The sequence below is a fragment of the Glandiceps talaboti genome, chromosome 15, assembly GCF_964340395.1.
Source record: "Glandiceps talaboti chromosome 15, keGlaTala1.1, whole genome shotgun sequence".
Lineage (NCBI taxonomy): Eukaryota > Metazoa > Hemichordata > Enteropneusta > Spengelidae > Glandiceps > Glandiceps talaboti.
In genome coordinates, this window is record NC_135563.1 from 23517271 (window position 1) to 23539176 (window position 21906).

The window sequence follows — 21906 nt, forward strand, 5'->3', positions numbered from 1 at the left end:
GGTATTAATACAGGCACCGCAGTGATATATTTGTAAGGATTTGACGAAGGTAACGACACATGTACGCAAATATCGATCTTAAAAATTAGTATCCCACATTATATGGCCAATAGTCTCATCAAATTCTCGTTCCCTCACATGAAATGAGAGTTTTCAGTTATAATTTCTCACTTTCACCAGTAAAGTCTTGTACATAGATACATAATAATTGTCCCACTGTTTTATCACTGTTTCAAGATAGTGTTGATGGTGTTATACAAAGGAATACCCTTACAAACACCTGGTAACCAAATTGAAGCCTCTGGGCGTTTCTTTGGTCGAATTACCAAGATAAACCTGAAGACGTATGGCATCATCACATATTCGGAAATGCTAAACTGTGGATTAGGAAGACAGACTGAAAGACGACACCATTTTAGTAAATGTATCCAACAAATGAGTATACTTTATTCATACATACATCTACTTAAACAAATGAATTAGTCGAATGACTACTTAAAGTTTCTACAATTGGAATTCTTTATGTATAGTGGCATTAAACATTGAACACTCCAGTCAGATTTGTGTCACATTTAATTGCACTTTTCTTCATAACTCTTCCTCAAGATCTGAGATAGAGTAAGACTTATTTTCTTTTTTACGTACTTAGTTTACTTTGCGAGAAAAATGACAAATTACAAACGTCTTTGCAAGAACAACACTTAAGTGCATATTGTGTCTTTTAAGAAGATTGCTGAAAATGATACTTGTTATAAACCAATAAGCTAAGCAATGGTTATCTGTAGATAAGTACATTCTTACTGATAAATTGAAGGAACGTTATATCATTTAGAATATATTCTATAGAAGTCTAGACATATATTTTTGTCTTTAGATGGATTGTCGTAAAATACATAATTTACGTGATTGCATTCAAGGAAAATAACAATCATGTGATAGTGTCCAGGTAGGTTATACTAAAAATCAAAATCTAGCAACTGAAATACAGCGAAAGTTAGTCAGACATTCTTACCACCTTATGCAAAAGTAAGACAGAAGAGAAAGTACATGCAAACAATAACAACTTTGTTGAATCTTTTGCAAAATCACTTCTCTACGATAGAAATTAGAGTTTCTTTGTTATTCCAAATAAAGTATATGTGCACATTTATTGGAACGTCTCCTCTTCGTTTTCTATCAAGTCCCGACGTTTACGCTCAACAACACCTATATATGAAGAGAGAAAAAAACAGAATAGATATTAAGTTATAGTGTGTACGTATGAAATTGATATTAAATTCGTATTTCGTATTGTAAGTTGCGAGTTTACTCACTTGCACTGTAGGTTTGTAGTTTGACTTGCAAAGTAGATACAGTGTGTAACAAAGTAGATACAGTGTGTAACAAAATAGATACAGTGTGTAACAAAATAGATACAGTGTGTAACAAAATAGATACAGTGTGTAACAAAATAGATACAGTGTGTAACAAAGTAGATACAGTGTGTAACAAAATAGATACAGTGTGTAACAAAGTAGATACAGTGTGTAACAAAATAGATACAGTGTGTAACAAAATAGATACAGTGTGTAACAAAATAGATACAGTGTGCAACAAAGTAGATACAGTGTGTAACAAAATAGATACAGTGTGTAACAAAGTAGATACAGTGTGTAACAAAGTAGATACAGTGTGTAAAACACTTTTTATGCACAACTAAATCCATAGGCATGTAGGATACACAATATTAGTATTTTTACTAATTAGCTTATAACAAAAGAATTCGGATTTATTAATTTACATATCACAAAAGAGTTCGGATTTATTACTTTGCTAATCAGACAGTGATATGTAAAATACTTCACACTATGTTATTGGAAAATAGAATGTAATACACACAAATTTGATATTTTTACACTAATTTGTATAATAAATTATTATGGATTTACTAATCTACATATCTGTAGCATGACAAATATTTCAGACCATGTTATCAAACAATGAAGCCACAAGAATGCAGTATATACAAAATGAACATTTTACGAATTAGCATATAGCAAATGATATTGATCTAGTAAGTTGCATATGTGTAGCTTTTATTTAACAATCCCCTGTGTGTTAGCAAACAGACAACGTTTAAACTTTAGTAGACCAAGACATTCATTAATATCGTGCATAAGCTCAGTATTGCCTGTAAAGTAGAGAGGTCTGAGAAAGTAATCATATATTAATTGTCTTTATCGCGTCGTATATAACTTTTTATGACATTTGACGCAATCGCTGATAAGATTTGTGAAAAGCAAAGTTCAATTCAATCACTGCTGGTTAAGCACGTTGGTTGTTTAAACCAGTTACAAAGGTCATTGCTTAGCTCACTCGCATATCAAGGAGACTTAGTGTACTTTTATAGTTACACACATAATTGATTGGCTGGGTAATTTATACTACTATAATTACGATATCTTTCATTAATGAAGTCGCATGGTATTCGTTTCTTGAATACTTACATATAGCAGTTAAACTTTAAGATGAAAAGTGCTTTTAGCAGTTGATGTTTATGCTGGCAGCGAGTAACGTACATTCAGATTCCTTAGTAATAACTGTAGCTATGCCAAATAACGTGGCCATGGCGTCATGTTTTCCTAGAGTGAGGCCGGGCTTTTAAAATGTCAAAATATATAGAATATTTATGACTTTTGCATAAACACAACACAAGAATGAATTTTTAATCACAAAAGAATTTAATATGTATAGTAATCTGGAGAGGAATGGAGGCAACAAATATGAGGTCTAAAATTGTTAGTGGTTGCTATGGAAATACAAATGTACCGGCAAATAGACCATGATTAGAAATCACACCTTAAGGCAAAGATTTGAAAATACTTGTATGATTTCTTCTTCAATTGCGTATTGAACATGCATTTTAAGCATGTTAAAGTTTTAGAAAGAGTAAAGTTTTAGAAAGAGTAAAGTTTTAGAAAGAGTAAAGTTTTAGAAAGAGTAAGTCAAGCGGAATTTTACAAACAGAGAGACAGACGAACATAAAATATGACAGTTCGTGTTATGATTGTACGCGTATACAGTGTTCATATGTAAATTTTAGGTTTCAAGAACTATACAAAAAACATTTATTTTCTCTTGTACACATTAAGTAATCCTCTGTAGTAATTCTTCAATTGTGCGTAATTCGAAATCACATTTATGATATTTACAATTTGCACAGTCCATATATATAGTGGTTCACGCTGCTGCGATATATATATATATATATATATATATATATATATATATATATATATATATATATATATATATATATATATATATATATATATATATATATATGTATATATATATATATATATATATATATATATATATATATATATATATATACATATATATATATATATACAGACTAGAGGTCGTCTGATGATCGCAACAGCGTGAAACATTGTGTAACAGCTCATGTGTATCTTGCTTGATAGTGGTTTACTCCAGCATAGACATTGTACATACTGGGTGTATAATATAAATATACACACACACAGACAGACAGACAGACAGACAGACAGACAGACAAAGAACATAGATAGATAGTTAATTTTTAACGAAATAAAATTGGAAATATTAACGTACCTCCTTCGATTGATTTAACCATATCCTTGACTAAACAGCCACCGAAGACAGTATTGGTTCCACAGAATTGATATCCCCACATACTATAACACAGATTCGCACAGTGCTCTACGCCATCACAGAATTGATCGATAGTTATACAAGTAGTTGGTTGATCTGGACAGGACAGACCACGGACACTGACGATGTTCCCTGTACTAGCTTGACAGTCTAATGCTGAATGAATGAATGAATGAATGAATTCATGAATGAATGAATGACTTCATGAATGAATGACTTCATGAATGAATGAATGAATGAATGAATGAATATATGGATGAAAGAATGAACGAATGAATGGATGAATGGATGAATGAATGAATCAATCAATCAATCAATCAATCAGTCCTTCAATCAATCAATCAATCAATCAATCAATTAATCAATCAATCAAAAAAAGATAGGTAGAGCACTAAATTTGAGTGTGATCATAATAAGAATATGGATGTTTGAATGAAATAGCTCCTTCTCAAAAATGTCTCTCAAACATTTTTACCCTATCCTTTGAACCAGATAACATCGTACTTTACAACTGGATTATAAAATCTCAAAAACAAATCAGATCAAATCTGCAAATCAAACGGAACCAAATCAAACCAGCTATTCAAATGGTCGACTAGTCTGCAGGTGATAAGCCTGTGGTGTACTGTTTATATAGTAAACTGGCACCTTCTTTTTCTGGAAGTTTCGTTCAAAACTGGGAAATGTTAAACTTAGAAAATTTAATGATTTATTCATTAGTTTTTATCTCGGCTAAACGTTCATTAACCTAGCAGATATTGTTTGACCCACTATCTCGGCTAAACGTTCATGAACCTAGCAGACATTTTTTGACCCACTATTTGTACTAGTTGGATGTAATCCCATGGATAAATATAAATAGTAACACGCACAACTCTGTAAATAAGTCTTCAGCAGTAAACGATTCTTTGAATGTCTATCGAAGCAACCGATCCTTAGCTAAATGAATGTTTACCTTGAGGCATCATTGCCAGAATTACCTTGCTTTATGGATTGGCAACAAGGGAGTTACTCACCTTCGAAGAAAATAGCATGAACGATTTCACGATATGCAATTAACCTTTATACTAATGTATTTTGTGTGGAACTAATGACTAGGCACATAGGTGTCTCTGTGATGCCAACTATTAAATGTTACTGTGGTAACAGTAATTAGTATTCGTTGATTTAGCAAAAGAAGTGAGGGATTTAGTGGTAGAGATTAGTTCCATTTTATAATTCAGTTTAAAGATATTTATCGATAGTGTTGATGTCACAGAAAGTATAAAAACATACACAAGTATTCCTTACTATGTAATGTTATTGTACGAATAATATATCAATATATCTTATCAGGGGAGCAAAAATACGACCACCTTCACCCAATGATCGACCGATGAACCAACTACCTAGCCAACCAACCAACCAACCAACCTACCAACCAACCAACCAGTCAGTCAGTTAGCTTACCTGCATGCATGCCTGTCTGTCTGTCTGTCTGTCTGTCTGTCTGTCTGTCTGTCTGTCTGTCTGTCTGTCTGTCTGTCCGTCCGTCCGTCTGTCCGCCCGTCCGTTAGTAGTTAGGTCAGCCACTCAACCACGCAATCAACCAACCACTCAACCAACCAATCAACCAACCAACCAACCAACCAACCAACCAACCAACCAACCAATCAATCAATCAATCACATTTACGCATACAATACATGGCGTCATATATGCCTGCCCCATTCACTGGTGTCATATTACAGGTTGGCTATTATATTAGTACAGACGAATTACAATAATAGACTATAGGTTGGCTACTATATTAGTATAGACGAATTGCAATAATAGACTATAGGTTGGCTACTATATTAGTATAGACGAATCACAATAATAGAATATAGATTGGCTACTATATTAGTATAGACGAATTACAATAATAGACTATAGGTTGGCTACTATATTAGTATAGACGAATTACAATAATAGACTATAGGTTGGCTACTATATTAGTATAGACGAATTACAATAATAGACTATAGATTGGCTACTAAATTAGTACAGACGAATTACAATAATAGACTATAGGTTGGCTACTATATTAGTATAGACGAATTACAATAATAGACTATAGATTGGCTACTATATTAGTATAGACGAATTACAATAATAGACTATAGGTTGGCTACTATATTAGTATAGACGAATTACAATAATAGACTATAGATTGGCTACTAAATTAGTATAGACGAATTACAATAATAGACTATAGATTGGCTACTATATTAGTATAGACGAATTACAATAATAGACTATAGGTTGGCTACTATATTAGTATAGACGAATTACAATAATAGACTATAAGTTGGCTACTATATTAGTACAGACGAATTACAATAATAGACTATAGATTGGCTACTATATTAGTACAGACGAATTACAATAATAGACTATAGATTGGCTACTATATTAGTATAGACGAATCACAACAATAGCTAGACTATACTTACAGTCTGTTAGACCAAGGAGCCAAAATACCTGAAATAACTCGTAGTCTTTGTTACCGTAACCAAAGCGGGGTAATCCTGAAAATAACACAAGTTATACTTTGTTATGGCTTCCAAAAAAAAAATTAATACTGATCACATGTTATTGGTATTGCCTTTGGAAATGTAAGTTGAAGACTGCGAATGTCTTCAACTTATTATTTATTTTAAAATACAAAAGTTCGATGGACGCAATTTCAGCTTTGAAGGAGGAAACAATTGCTTCCACGGAGAAAATCAACCTTGAAACTAAACTCCTTCAAAACTCATTAAACACTTGATGGAATACCGCTCGTTTTCAAATGGATGGCTAGGAAATAAACCTCATCAGGTAGATGCAACAGCGCGGAAAGTGCCATCGTGAGCATGTAACATGTTAATTGTATACCTTAAGAGTCATAAATATCTACCAATCACCTAGTATCAATCACCTACCATTTATCATCAGCCATTCCACCTGTTCTTTCGTTTCACAAGCTTGATCACTTTCGTCATCAAAACAGTCAGGCGAGCTGGTTTCACACTTGCATTCTATGACTCCGTTGCAAATGTCTTTAAGACCTTGAAAACACTTTGAATTTGTTAACCCAGGAGTACATTGCCAACCGCTTTCAGCTGAACACTCTGTTGGAAAAACATAAACAAATAGAAAGTATAGAACATAATAAATTGATATAATGCACGTAATCAAATGTACTTCATCGTAAACATTATGTATTTCTCTGTAATTTATTTCTATTTTCCTATTTGCAAAGTTCCGTATTAGAAATAGTGCAAATGATCAAACGAGATTTTGCATACTGAATATTAACTCAAACAGCCAAGGGCACTTTTTCTTAAAGTGAGCAGTAAGTGGTTTTGCACAAAATTACATTTTTTATCTCACAACATAATTACTGAGACATGAGCATATATACTAACTTGATGCCATTATAACGATTTTAATGCATCAAATTATTTCACCAAAAATGGCGTGGAATAATTCTACTCCACTCTGATAAATTATCTATAGAATCACACCTGAATGCCTTAAAGGAATGGTTGTCTTTCTTTTACTAAATGTGGGCTATGTGCAGTCGCTGAACCTCTCCATTTGGTACGCTTGCTACCATATACAGGCAAAGACAAACTTAAAATGTATGTAAATATGATCTATATGATCACACACTCTCGTTTTTACCTTCTTACGTAAGAGAAGATTATCTTACACTAGTCCGGGTACTAGTAGTAAAAATATTGAGAACACCGTACGCTTTATATTTCAATATAAAACAAAATGCAAGCATTTCAGAACGTTTGCTTCGATCTGTATAACATTTCACATTCCACATTTATTTCATTAAAGCGCTTCTTCTATTTTAAAACAGATATAAGAGGTGGTGAGTTTTTAAAATCTTCTTGAATGTGTACGTGTTCAGCCGCCTTAAATACATTTTAATCACTTCGATGCGCTTTCCTTTGCAATATATGACGTATATTGACATAGTATTTTCTAATTTACTCTATAAACAGCAACGAGTAAACTGATACTGAAAAGAAAACGTCAAGGCATTCTGCATTAGGGATTTATAGTTGCTGTAGAACGTAACGTAGATTGACATAACCATGTAAAGCAATACACTATGTGAGCATAGTCGTTTTAAACAGTGTTTCTTTTGCAGCATCAGCCTAAAGATTCATTCACGTCAGATATTTGTATTAGTCGATACTACATTAATAGTGATTTTTATTCCTCGTTGTGAAAAAGAACTAATATAATTTTGATTAAAAATCATAGTATGTAATTTACTGAGTACCAGATACGGTGTGATAAGATGTATAAATCTCCAATATTGCTCAAAGATCTGATGAGTTTTCAGGATTTGAGAAAACTTGTGTGTTTATTTAGTATTAACACTTTCATACTAAATTATCCTTATATTGGACTTGACAGACAGGAAGGCTATTATAGTCTAAATATCAAAGTTTTATGGTTTGTCTTCTATGTCATCAAACCGTACCATTATACTCTCTATATATACTGATGGTATGCTCTGTGAATCAATTCCGTGCTCGTTCTTTTACTCAATATGAAATGTCACTAATAATAAATTGGATTCGTATATATTGTTGAAGGTGTTCACACTCGATATTATGAGAAAGGCTTGTGCATGATGAACTAAAAGAGTGGCCATTCGGTTCATGTGTGCTATTTGATAACATCGACACTAATGTCGACAATATGAAGACTTATATAGAAATCAAACCACGATGGAAATAGTTTTGCGTCCTAAGGACTAATGTGCTGGTTATGAGAGCTACGACAAATGAAACTAATTAAAATGCAACAGTCGCACAAACTCTGTTGGAAGTCGACAGTGGCAGATGGAATGATCCATAAACATTCATCGTAATGTCTATGGGTCAGTGTGCAAAATTACCTTTTTGCTACGTGTATCACTTGATGAGTAAGTATTAACACGTGAAAGTAACACAATCTCTACATTTACTGCATCTCTATTTTCTACTTGGTTTATTATTGTAATTGGTAAATTTGAAACTCAACATCCAGTCGCTTCAATGAAGGCTCTTAGACAATATGCCAATCTTAGCCAAAAGATACGTTTTCGTATCGATTCTGTGATTATAGTTTTAATATACGCCCACCTCAACAAATGTAATCGGACACGCATCAATAACTTTAGCACAAAGCCTAACACCTTCATTTTCATCGCCAATGTTTCCAAAAGCCAAAGATATATAGTTTTACTTTAATTCATAGTATTTATTAACGTGACTTCCTTCATTTTGTCTTACGGCATATGTAGTGAAGTTGGAAATTTAGATGTCTTCTTGAATTTTTTAAAGGTAGTAGCATAGTTACATCTTTCAAAGCCTACAAAATGTTTTCATATGTTTCTTTCTAAATGCGAATCATGTATGTTATTCTTTTTTATATCTCAGTAGTCTAAAGAGTGTTTATCCTAACCTACAGGAACTCGTACGTGCGAATATCGCCTACACATAACGGTTACTAATAACACTTATTCGCAATCCTTTAAGCTCCTCCTGCTTACACAAGGACAGTCACACTATTCATATAGTTCAGTGCAAATTTAGCATTGTGTTCACGGAAGGAGAGAAGAGTCTATTCTATACAAATACCATTCTTTTTAGTACATTATTCTAGTACGATTTGTCTGCAGTGTTACCTTTAAACATCTGTACTGAGTTGAACAGGACGTGCGTCAGTACTGCGACAGTTCTCGAATTGAATTGACGATATGAAAGTGAATCGTCTCACATATAATCTACTTAGTAGTAGTACCTGATAGACATCTAAAAGTATGCTTGCGTAAACCACTTCATAAATATATACAGCGTGTCTTGGGAAACAAAGATATTTCTTCTATTATATCTTGACACGTGTTGACGTACATGGCGTTATTGGAAGAGCGGTGCAGCGATTGAGACGTAACTAACGACCTCTCCAGATGAACAAAACCTCATTGCACCTTTCGAATGGCTACAACTTTTAAACTCTACTATGTATAAAACACCACTATTTCTTGATCCTAACCCACGAAATCTATTAAATGAAATCTATTTTTAAAAAAGGTTGAAAGAAAAATCATCATGTACAAGTCACGAAATCTATCCGGAAAATCCGTACCATGACGATCACTAGCACGACTTCAATATACGAAAGAGATGAATTTCTGTTAACAAATTGCCCATTATGTCCTCCTAGGACCACAGATTCGACTATCCATTTCATAACTCGATTTACAAAATGAAGAAACAAAATATTTGTCACGAATACCATATGACAGATGAAAATCTTTGTGATAGAATTTGGAATATAATTTCTTTGTTAAATGAGCCCCATCTGAAGGTGTACAATTATCACAGTTTGTAAACTGTGTAACCACGATATGATAAGACGAAAGATATGAATTGTTGTTAACAAATTGGCTTTAGTGACACCAATATGCAAATTTAAAATGACGTAAACACGTTGTTTCCATGGTGACAGTTGCAGCTAGAGCAGGGTTCCCTTTCTCTGAAATCGTCATTATTCTGATTGTCACGAAGCGTCGTTACGTTTCCCAACTAAGAATTTTTCTTTTACTCATCCTTCAAAAACGTTTCATAATTCCCGAGCAAAGACCTCGTTGTAAAGTGCCCTAAGGTTGGAATAAGTATTAAAGCAGCACCAACAGCGACAATTTTCAAGTTTTGTAAAACTTATACAATGCCATTTCACTTGTCATAATTAAAGTATGCATCTGTGTAACGGAATTGAGTTTGGATGGTTGGTTGGTGGGTTGGTGGGTGGGTGGGTGGGTTGGTGGGTGGATATACAACGGCAATGTCTAAGGGTATTTTAGGTGTTGATGTGAAACCTTGGAATGTCAAGTTATTTCAGTATGCCTACAACCATTTTGCAAGTTCGCAATGGTAAGAAATGTTTGGTTGTTTTTTTTAAAGATTTCCCTTCAAACATTTTCTTTCTTTGTCAGTTTGTCAGTTTCTCTTCATCTTTGTTTGCCGTGTCTGTACGAGTTCTTCTAAGCATACGCAATACCCAAATGAAAAATAAAAAACAAATATTTTGTACAAATTATAAATAGTTTTTTTTTTTAAATTCTAAATGCAACACGGTGGTGAAAATGCAGTAACTGCTTTTTTAGGTTAGGTGTGTGTGTGTCCAATCACTAAAAAATATACAACTCCGTTAGCAGGGGTTTCAATGTATTTTGTACGGTTATGTTGCTGATGACCAGATCTCATTTCTTCATTTGGAGTGAAATTGATATAAATAAACGTGCATTTGCATTAGACTATACTGAAATTAAACCAAACTTGCTGCAGTCAATTTTCACTACAACATGGCTACGTTTTTGTTAAAATGAGTGAATATTCAGTCTAATTAGTAATAAGCATATGTTTCTTAGGAAGTTTTGATTTTGTGATAGGGAACTTGTTTACAAGGCCTTAAGGATACATGTTAGATAGAACAGGAAGTGGTACATTTTGGCAAGAATATATATATAAGTATACATATATTCAATTATGAATGTACAACTCACGTATTTTGCGACACCTACTCGAACGAGTATTACGGGAACGAGACAGTATTACTGGTGTTACATGTACTTTGCATGTGAACGATCCATGTATTGTTTAAAGCGTCTATTATACGCTACGAAGCATATGAAAAACAGAAACCCAACTGCGAAGACTTTGTTGTAGGCACGGAATTTGTAGGCAGACACGTAGACTATAATCTAATTGTGTTATGATGAATTAGATATCTGAAGTGTGTGTCCCAAGGAAGGATATGTCCCCAGGGGATAAGTTTTCTTAGGAGATGCAGTAGTTTTGTCAAATAGAATCTAGAATCCTTCAAAGTGCAACTCCTGATGTTTGCCAATTATTACTTTCAAAAGCAGTTGATAATATTGAGTATATTTCAGTAAACGGCCATTTGAATTACAATAAACTTTGAGCATACGAGACTTTGAGCATAATCTTGTACGTTCCTCCTATGAAGTGCGCTTTAGACAGAATTTCAAAGGTCATAAGTGATGTGCCTCGTTATCTGAGCTGCCGATTCTATGGTCCACATTTCTCGATGCTTTCTAATATTTGAACTGACTCAACACGATACGTACGTTCCCGTCGAACAATTAACTTGTTTTCCTATTTTACGTTTGAATATTAATCATTGGTCAATCGATGTTGAGAATTTGATTTCGATGCGATCTCAATCTGTGTATTCTTTTACATATATCAGATAGGGGGTCTCAACATTCACATAAGTTCAATTTTTCGAGGTTAACAATGTCATCACTCAATGGGCGTTTTCTTCGTTGATTAAGTCTGATCATCATATATTCTACTTTCACAGTTTGATGTCCACTGCTGCTTTCCACAAAACAAAAACATATTCAACTTAGAGCATCTTAAAATTCCGACATTTGTAACACTGAAGACAATTCACTACATAGAAGTGACAGACTTTACACCCTTCAAATGGACAAAGATGACAACTTTGATAAAGTCTGAGTCCGCATGCACGGATGTAACGGTCTTTATTTATGATCCATTCTCATTTCATATATTTAATATTAACAATATAAACCAAGCTAATTATAGATATTCAGAAGGGTTGTTAGGCCGACATAATTCGATGGCAAAAGTCAACTCGAAGCTCATATAATACAATTTTTCGTGAGTGAAAATATGAAGAAACGTTTTGAATTTTAAAAAAATCAAATCTAATATCCAAACCTACCCAAAGCTATGATTAATCCGGCCGACGTGTGTACTCATGAATATATTGAAGGTTTATCCCTAATCTGCATGACTACAGCTCAAAGTCATCAAATATAATAAATCTCAATTTCCAGATTAGTAATATGTAAATGATACATATCAGATACATAAGCCTCAATATCATAGTATCAAAGCTATAACGAACTAGATCTAGAAACTAGATAAGTTTAAAAATTCAGATATCGGAACAATTCATGAAGGGCATATATAACGGTTTCCAATATATACTTATTGAGATAAAATATGTCGCAGGGTATCACACTATATGTACACCAAATTTGCCATACGAGAGGTTGTTCCTGAGCCTTTTGAAATAAAGAAATTTCGGGGGTTTCCGTCTTGTTTTCAAGGAAATCGGCATTTGTTTTTAATTTTCACATGGAGTTAACATACTATTGGGCGGCCATTTTGGATTCTAAACTGGGCCAATCGTGACTTTATCTTGATTTAACTGACAATGGGTCATATAGTATGTTTCATTGATCTAACTTTCTCAGGAAGAGTTATACACAGAAATACAGACAAGTCTACCATGTCTGAAAGAATTCAATTGGCCTTTCCTCGCTCATGCTATAGGCTTGACGATGAAAAAGTGTTTTTACACCGAACGATGTTTTGTGCAGTTCTTAATTCTCTTCATGTACCCTGGAAGTAGGAATGTCTTGTCTGTTGACTTTAGATTTCTTTAGGCTTTATGTGCTCGTGTCTTTCAAAATCATCAATAAAGAAGGAGACCCAAACACGTCCAATTATACTTCTTTTGGTATGGAGCAAGATGTGTGTATCAGTAAATTCAAGAGACGGGTATCTCGCAGTATGTTTTTAAAATGAGGTATCTGAACAAGCGATACCGTGTAATGTGAAACCTCGCCAATATTGCGTGAGGTTGAATTCTTGACAGTTTCGAAAATGTTGAATCTTTTCAGTGATCGCTTATTGCTGTCTAGAGAGAGAATGAAGAAAAACAATAAAATACACATTTAACGTAGTCTAAATCTGCAAAGGTTGATTTGATTTGATTGATTTCAATTCTGTACTATACAGAAAACAATCACAGCAGACATAAATACATTATTGTGATGATGATGGGATACGACAAATTCAACCAGAGACATGAATCAAACTCAGATGAGACAAACAAGTAATAACAATCAAAAAAAGACAATCATCCTTTCTATTCAATCATAAAATAGCCCTTCAACCTTTTGTGAGGAAGAATACCAGACGTTATGTTCTGTGCATTACCTGGAACAATAGAAATCTAAGTAGTCATATATGGCTGTTTAAAATGTCTACGATTTATCCGGTTACCCTCGGAGTAAGATTCTATGAACTGATGCATGACTAAAAACAGTGCAGCCTTTCATGCGTACATAAGGAGGATGGAGAATAAAGACCTCTTGTCATCTTTCAACGGATCACAAGAAGAACCTTTTAATCGACCTGTCACTTTGATATCGAAGAACGATCGTTGACCACTAACTTCGTATTGACATTGACCAGAGGTCAACATACGCCAACCGAAATTATTTATACTCCACTCAGTGTAAATGATGGGTCACGTTAAGGTGCTGATTCAAACAGAACACTTTTTATGCAGTTGTATCTGTGGAAATAGTCCGAATGGAACGTATCCGGTTGAAATCATACTATACTCAGTTACCTATGATTATGATACCTGACAGATTCAAAGGTAAAGTCAACGAAGCTGTTCTAAGACTTGCAAAAACTTGTTCTTATGCAATTTTCAATGGGTGTTCATATTTTTTCGATCGGCAGCAGGGGGGGGGGGGCAAACAAGGAAGAATTGCAGCGGGAAGTCCTGATTTTATACAGTGGGAGGGAAAAACATATAATTGTGGGGTGGTGGGTGGAGGTGGGGGTGGGGTGGGAGTGCTGTTATGCTATTATAGGCCCTAAAGCCAGCAGTGCTCATAGAAATAAAGTGCTGCTGTTTATTCAATACGATGTCTGTAAGGTAACGCACATTTTGTACGTCAAAAGTAGCAAAGGTCGTAACTTAAACCTACACTAGTGACAATTGGGATATATTTTGTTCATCAAGTAACCAAAGATATAATTAGTCAGTTACTTATAAAAAAGACGACATATTTTAATGTTAATTAGTTACTTAGTGATTAATATTATCCGTAGTTGTAATGACAAGTTTAAATCTTGAGCGACAGCTAGGTTTGAATCCATCACCATGCTAAAACTGCACTAATTCGTAACTGTAGTATCATTTCTCGATCAGACAATCACAAAAGTCATTGAAATTGTTAAATTATCAATAATTGTGCATGCTAATCAGTGGTCCATTTTATCCATACATAGTGTACTAATAGATTGAAAGCGTGATTATCGTTGAGTGAGCTGTTTTTGGGTGCGGACCCAAAATAAATTCGATTTGATTTATAATGTAACCTAACAAAAAAATTATAAAATAATGTTCAATTGCAGCATTAACTATTCTTGGCTGTTTTGTTTTATCATATTGAATTATCCTTATATTATTCCAACCAACAGTAAGCTTATGACTTTTATTAGTGAAGCATAAAGTTGAAACCATCGAACTCTCAATGTCTAAACAATTGTTATTTATGCACACCTCACAACCATAATGTACAACTACTTACTTCTACTAGTGCCCGAACAAGGCCAGGCAATAAGTGTGTTATAACACAGCAAATCCCTAATAACACTTGCGTGCTACATGAACATTATCCGAGTAAAAATAAAACGCGACAAGTGTTCCTATATGCAAATTGATGGGTTAATAGTCAATATCACGTGATGTGTCCAATCCAATCTCTGGAGAGTATATGAAAACGACGTGTTATAACACTGATTATGAGATAACATTCTCATCAGTGTCTAAGATTTGGCGAACTTTTTCTCTTTACAGTGTCTGTAACTATAATATGACGTGAACTCCATACATGTTTAAATGTAAAATGTAGATTTCTTTATCTGAAGCACCCAGTTTAATATTTTACCGTGGCTATGTTAAGACAGATTAACCCACCATCTTGATATTTTATAAACGTAAGGTCTAAATTCCAATGAAAATTTAATTTGGATGTCTTATCAATATTGATACTATCTGATAACTAATGAGACATCAAAATAGTAGCGTACTGATGTCACCCTAAAGCTAGACATGTTATATGATAACCATTTGCTAAAGGCCAAAAATTAAATATTAAATATGACAGAAATTTATAGATGCGAGTTGATTCGGGAAATATAGCTGTTAACTGAACAGAGAGCTGGGACCACTTCTTCCTTTTTAGAACTAAGTCTCTAGGCATAGAATACTTTGTTAGACTCCGTGATTTCGCTATGGCAACAGCTAGGGTATTTAACGTAAAAAAAGTCATTCTTGATATTTTACAGCAATACCTACTGTACGTGTTTTATGTGCATCATATCTTTGGGAACTATAACTGTAGTGACACTCCAAATTTGACTGTCAAATCTTTAGATCAGGAAGAAGGAGAAAATTACGAACCTTTTCTCTTGGGCAGAGGACGATCTTAGGTAGATTTGTCTGCAACGACTAATTGCTTATGTAGCGAACGTATGGCGCGTGTCAGGCAAGAACAGGAATTTTCAAACGTTCAATAGAATTAAAATGGATTTTCTGTCTTTGCAACCTACAGCTACTGCCCCAGTTAATATGTAAAGAGTTTGAAGTTTCATCCAGTCGTGTGTCTCAATTTTGAAACAGAAATATTTAACATTTCATCAAATAGAAAAGGAAACGTACGGAAAAGGTACTGGCTCTGATGACTGTTAGCAGTGCATGAAACGTTTTTCCATGCAATGCTAAAGCCGATATGTCCTGATTTGAAGATTAAACATGATACAGACGGTACAATAGACATTCATTATTGTATTTAAACTAGGGAGATAGGATTATGGTTTGATAAGGTATGTATGGGGGCTAAAACCCCTAATATAAAGATGGTTTCTATCATCGACAACAAATGACCATTCTTCTAAATTCCAGTTTCTCTCTGTTAGAGTAATAAAATATATTGTATTGTTTTGTATTGTACATTTGTCTCTATTCCGTTACATAATTAGTATCCGTACAAGTCACATTCTAACATTTACTCTAGATATCGCGTTTTGATGTCAGGGCTAATCCTTGTAAAGGACGTATATATATTATATAAGTTATAATATCACACTTACTTGGTATTCCCATATAAGCCCAAGCTACATCTTCTCCGGTTGTCATCCGAAACAAATTTGCCTATGAAAACAAGAGTAAGTTATATGTAATAGAACTGATCGTAGTGTAATGATGTATACATATCCATTATAAACTCAGCATCCAGAGCGCTAGATTTGGAGACGAAGAATACATTCAACGAAATACACAAGATTAAAAAAAATAGCCTTAATTGTGACTTGTTCAAAGGAATGCATTTAAAAACTTCCAGCCGAAGAGTTGTTGTAAATATAAAGCAATCCAACAGACGGGAATGGAAGGACGGTTGAAATAACCAAATAGTGAAAAAACAGTCAATATTTAAATTTTTATTATAAAATTCTTGTACTATGCCCTAGCTATACGTACGTTCCAATTACTGATGGTAGTCTTGGAGAATATGACCGTTTCATCATTTGATTAGAACGCAAATTTGACGAAGCAGGAATGAAATGAGCTGGAGTCGATATATTCCCTTGGTAGGAGAATGCAAGATATGAATTTATTAGACATGAAGTGCCTATTAGGTATTTGATGATGCAATATTTCACAAATAAAAGTTGTATTAAAATTTATTAAAAGATAATACAGAAGAGTTGTTATATCACGAAACGTTAACAAATTTCAATGTACTTAACCTTAAGAACACGATAACATATATCTAAAACAAAGCAGCATATGATGAAAATTGGAAACACTGAACATCACTAAAATAAAAACGTTTTTTTATGTAAACTTAACATTTCACATACAGGCAAGCAATACATGATTGTGTACAAACCATCGCTATAGTAATATACGTAAAAATCGTCATTGAAATCGTCAAAGAAAGCAAAACAATAGTCTCCCAAAAGGAGTCGAAAGATGAGATTGTGTTTTTAAAACGTAAACAATTCTACAACACCCCTCCTAGAAAATGACACAATTGTTGTCATACATCAAACTCCAAACAATCTCAGAATGTGATTAAATTTTAATCGTCAATTAAATATGTAAATTAAGTGAATTACAAAATAGCTGACTCCTGTGAACGTAATGTGTCCACATGCGATGTCTATTTCATTCATAAACTACTCGACGAGTTCTTCAGATGAAAACACTTCGTTCCGTTAAAATGTATCTTGAAATTACACTTGGCAGGCACATTTCATTCAAACATGGATATCATGTCCATAAACAAAATGGTGACGAAAGGTGTTCATTTCACATGTATGTTGTCGATTTTGTGTCAAATGTTTCAAACGTATTGGAATTGTGCTCCTACTACTACAATATTAAAGTCTGCTTGTAATGTATATTTGGTAAATTGTCATGAAGTGTAGCTCTACATAAACCACTATTGTTTTTTAATCAATTTCATCAATTAAATTTGAATAATAACCGAAGGATACACTTGGCTACAAATCACAGCAAAATGAAACTTTGCTGTGATACAGATAACAGTTTATAACCATTTGGTGTTGTCAATTTAGATTTAACATTGCTATTGGTAATTTCAAACACATAGCACTGCAATTACTGGAACTAAGGTTTGATCTTATAACTGGAGGATTGTTCAACAACCCTTATTGCGGTGTATTCATTCAGAAGTTACACCATGTCAACACTGAAATCGCAATATCCACTCTTACCTGTAGGTTTTACAAATATAAAAATCCGAAAAAGTACGAACAAAATTGAAAACTTACCCAAACATCAACTAAAGGCCCATGCGAATGCTTTTTCAAACTGTTGGCATCGGCACAAAGTATTATCACGGCTAATGTCACAAAGGTTACGTGCAGCCACATCATCTTATTAAGAAAACTACAACCGAGACTGGTACAACCACAGAAAGAAATCGGGAGCTCGATGTGGGTCTTGATGACGATGTGTAGTGGTGATGAATGAATTCGAAGGGGTTTGACTATGTGGGTTTTATATAGTGGCAAGTGATGCACGTGACGACGTGTGATACTGTACACAGAGTTCGATTCACAACCCCCTTGGTTGATGCTATTGATAATGACGATACGATGACGTTTGCTGCTGCATAATATAAAACTCACAGCCTGCAGAGGATAATTCAAGGGTATGTTGTTTAGCTCTCCTAATAGATGTTTGAACCACAATTTCCTATAGACTCTTTTCTAAATTAAGGAACATGGTCGTGCTAATACTTAGCTTGATAACTAACATAAAGAACAACTCGAAGACTGGTGTTGTGGATGCAATCAACATAGCTTGAGGCCCCCGCCCCTTCACAAATAATGATGTCTACTGAAGGTAATGATATATACAGAATGTGACTGAATAAATGAAGATAATTTTTTTTTTCAATCCAAACATTGGCCGAGACTATAACATTATAAACATGAATGTTACTCAGATGATTGTGATTTAAGATTGCACTAGTAACGGCATTACAATCTATCATCAATATTTTGTCTTTTCTGATTTGATATATATATATATATATATATTTATATATATATATATATATATATATATATATATATATATATATATATATATATATATATATATATATATATATATATATATATATATATATATATATATATATATATATATATTATAGATAGTTAATACCAGAAATTAGGAGGCCTTAAGCCATAACTCATAGTTTCTCGCATCTGCAGTAATCAGATGACTAGATTACACTCTGCTAATATTGCATTGAACACTGCTCTCTCCAGAAAGACGCCTTCATTATAATCTTCTTCTTATCATTATTATTATTATTATTATTATTATTATTATTATTATTACAAGTGAAGGGGTTTAGATATTATATTTTAATGAAAAATGTTGGGAGGACTTTAGAGGAATATCACTTATGGTTGTTGTGTAGGAGGTGTAAAAGGTTGACGTTTTACACCCACAACTAATTGTTCAACATTTCCCATTCAAGCTTCAAGTCGTAACAATTGGGAGCTTGGTACTTGCCATGTATATGAATAAAAGTATGACAATATCATTTTATTTATGACTAAATTGGCACTAGCACTGCTGCCCAGCGAAGATCTCAATTGTCCATTATTCCCCGAAGCATTTAGGCACTAATATTTGATTGACAGCTACGGTAGCGGTAGCGATGATTCAGATTTTCACAAAACCCCTTTGGTCTCTACTTACGATTTTTCAGACAGATTGGTGTGCATTTGAAAAAGTTGAACATCAGCTGAGCGATATGGGGGCCCGTTCTGGTCACAATTATGTAGTGTGCTAGAATTAATTTAATGTAGTCTAGAATTAATTTTTATAATGACTGCAATTAATATTATGCACTCCTTGAATTAATTAAATGTGTTTTAAATTAATTTCATGTCGAATAGAATCAATTTTTATATTAACTGCAATTAATATTATGTATTCCTTGAATTAATTAAATGTGTTTTGATTAATTTTATGCATTGTAATTAATTTCATGTATTCCTTGAATTAATTAAATGTTTCCGATTAATTTTATATGCTAGTCTTAATTTTAGGTAGAGTCTAGAATTAATTTTATGTATTCCTGGAATTAATTTCATGTTGTCTAGTATTAATTTTGTGTATGTACTGAATTAATTTTGTGTATGTGCTGAATTAATTTTATGTATGTGCCGAATTAATTTTGTGTATGTGTCGAATTAATTTTGTGTATGTGCTGAATTAATTTTGTGATGTGTCGAATTAATTTTGGCCCTACAATCCTTTGCGCGAGATTTCTTATTCAAAATGGCGGCCCGCAGCTCGCAGTCGGTGGTGCTCAGCGGGTACGCGGGTTGTCATTCGAGAAAGGAATCAAGGAGGATTCTGCCATTCTTCCCATATTATACAAGTAGCACTGCTAAGTTTACATCAATCTTTGACTTAATATTTGAGCAACATGCTATCAGCTGAGATAGAATTAGGGAAAATTCTGGTTGCTGTAGCTTGGATACCGGATACTTATTAATTTGCTACAGCCGTAACATCGATACAAGCACAGGGGACCCAGGAACCGTGTGACAAACAAAACAAACAAATAAATAAACTATCTAATAAATGACAAATGAACAAGCAAACGAACGACAAGTATAGGGACAAATAAAATAATTAAATAAACCAGCAAATGAACAGATACTCATGGGGGTATACTAGATATGTTTATTTTCTATAGTGTACCCATCACTATCTGTATAGAAAAAAACAACATATCTAGTATACCCCGATGAGTATATGTTTATTTGCTGGTTTATTTAATTATTTTGTTTGTCCCTATACTTGTCGTTCGTTCATTTGTTCATTTGTCATTTATTTATTTGTTTGTTTTGTTTTGTTTGTCACACGGTTCCTGGGTCCCCTGTGATACAACTTGGACCATAGTCGCTTGTAAACTGTTATTCCTTTCCTAAATGGTTTTATTCTTGTCTATGACGGTCCTAATACAGAACAGTGACGTTATTATAGGGATTGGCGATATTCTTACAATCCCCCGTCAAAAACGGCCGCCGAACCACAGGCATTTGTTTCCCGAGTTATGGCTCAGAATATTTCTATCAGAATACAATAAAATGATGATAATATCGTTAATATTGACGTATTAAACCAACACTATATGAAAGGGGTAAAATTACACTTGTTTCTGTGATCGCGCAGTTTCTCTAAATGCGAAGGAAGACACCCTCTCGCTAAGTCATCCAAAAGCAAAGACAAAGTCCCTGTGGCATCAAACATTCGAAACTTAACTTCATATAGATCGTGTCTTCCTTCGCATTTAGTGAAACTGCGCGATCACAGAAACAAGTGTAATTTTACCCCTTTCATATAGTGTTGGTTTAATACGTCAATATTAACGATATTATCATCATTTTATTGTATTCTGATAGAAATATTCTGAGCCATAACTCGGGAAACAAATGCCTGTACGCCGAACATGCGAAACTGACAATTTTGAAAACTCAAAATTGTCTAGTTTCATGTAAGTAATTGGCCCAAAACTGACCAAGTACGGGCAGAGTTACGAGCTCGCAAGTCTCAAGTACGAGTGACGTCTGAACGTATATATACGGGTGACGTAACGAGCTCGTAAGTCTGAAATACGAGTGACGTCGATTATCCGAACGCTAACGGGGACATGCATTTAGTGGATATGCGGTCAGTTCGGATATGCGATCTGCATCGAGATGGGACGGGCGGGGTCAAAAGGTC

General features: G+C 33.9%; 1 protein-coding gene across 1 annotated transcript; it reads right to left on the reverse strand.

The window, feature by feature from the left end:
- Positions 1-469: 469 nt before the first annotated feature.
- Positions 470-18592, reverse strand: LOC144446792 (uncharacterized). Its single transcript, XM_078136627.1, has 6 exons — positions 18417-18592; positions 16710-16770; positions 6624-6812; positions 6153-6227; positions 3619-3834; positions 470-1206 (listed from the first exon to the last, which is right to left on the reverse strand). The coding sequence occupies exons 1-6, from the start codon at positions 18519-18521 to the stop codon at positions 1148-1150; spliced, it is 705 nt and encodes a 234-aa protein (XP_077992753.1). The 5' UTR covers positions 18522-18592; the 3' UTR covers positions 470-1147.
- Positions 18593-21906: the final 3314 nt, after the last annotated feature.

Excerpts from the sequence above, each read along its gene's own strand:
- LOC144446792 (XM_078136627.1), bottom strand. The coding sequence starts at position 18,521 with ATGATGTGGCTGCACGTAACCTTTGTGACATTAGCCGTGATAATACTT. Across the intron at positions 6,228-6,623 it reads GGAATGGCTGATGATAAATG|GATTACCCCGCTTTGGTTAC; the intron begins GTAGGTGATTGA and ends TGTTATTTTCAG. Across the intron at positions 1,207-3,618 it reads GGTTAAATCAATCGAAGGAG|GTGTTGTTGAGCGTAAACGT; the intron begins GTACGTTAATAT and ends CTTCATATATAG.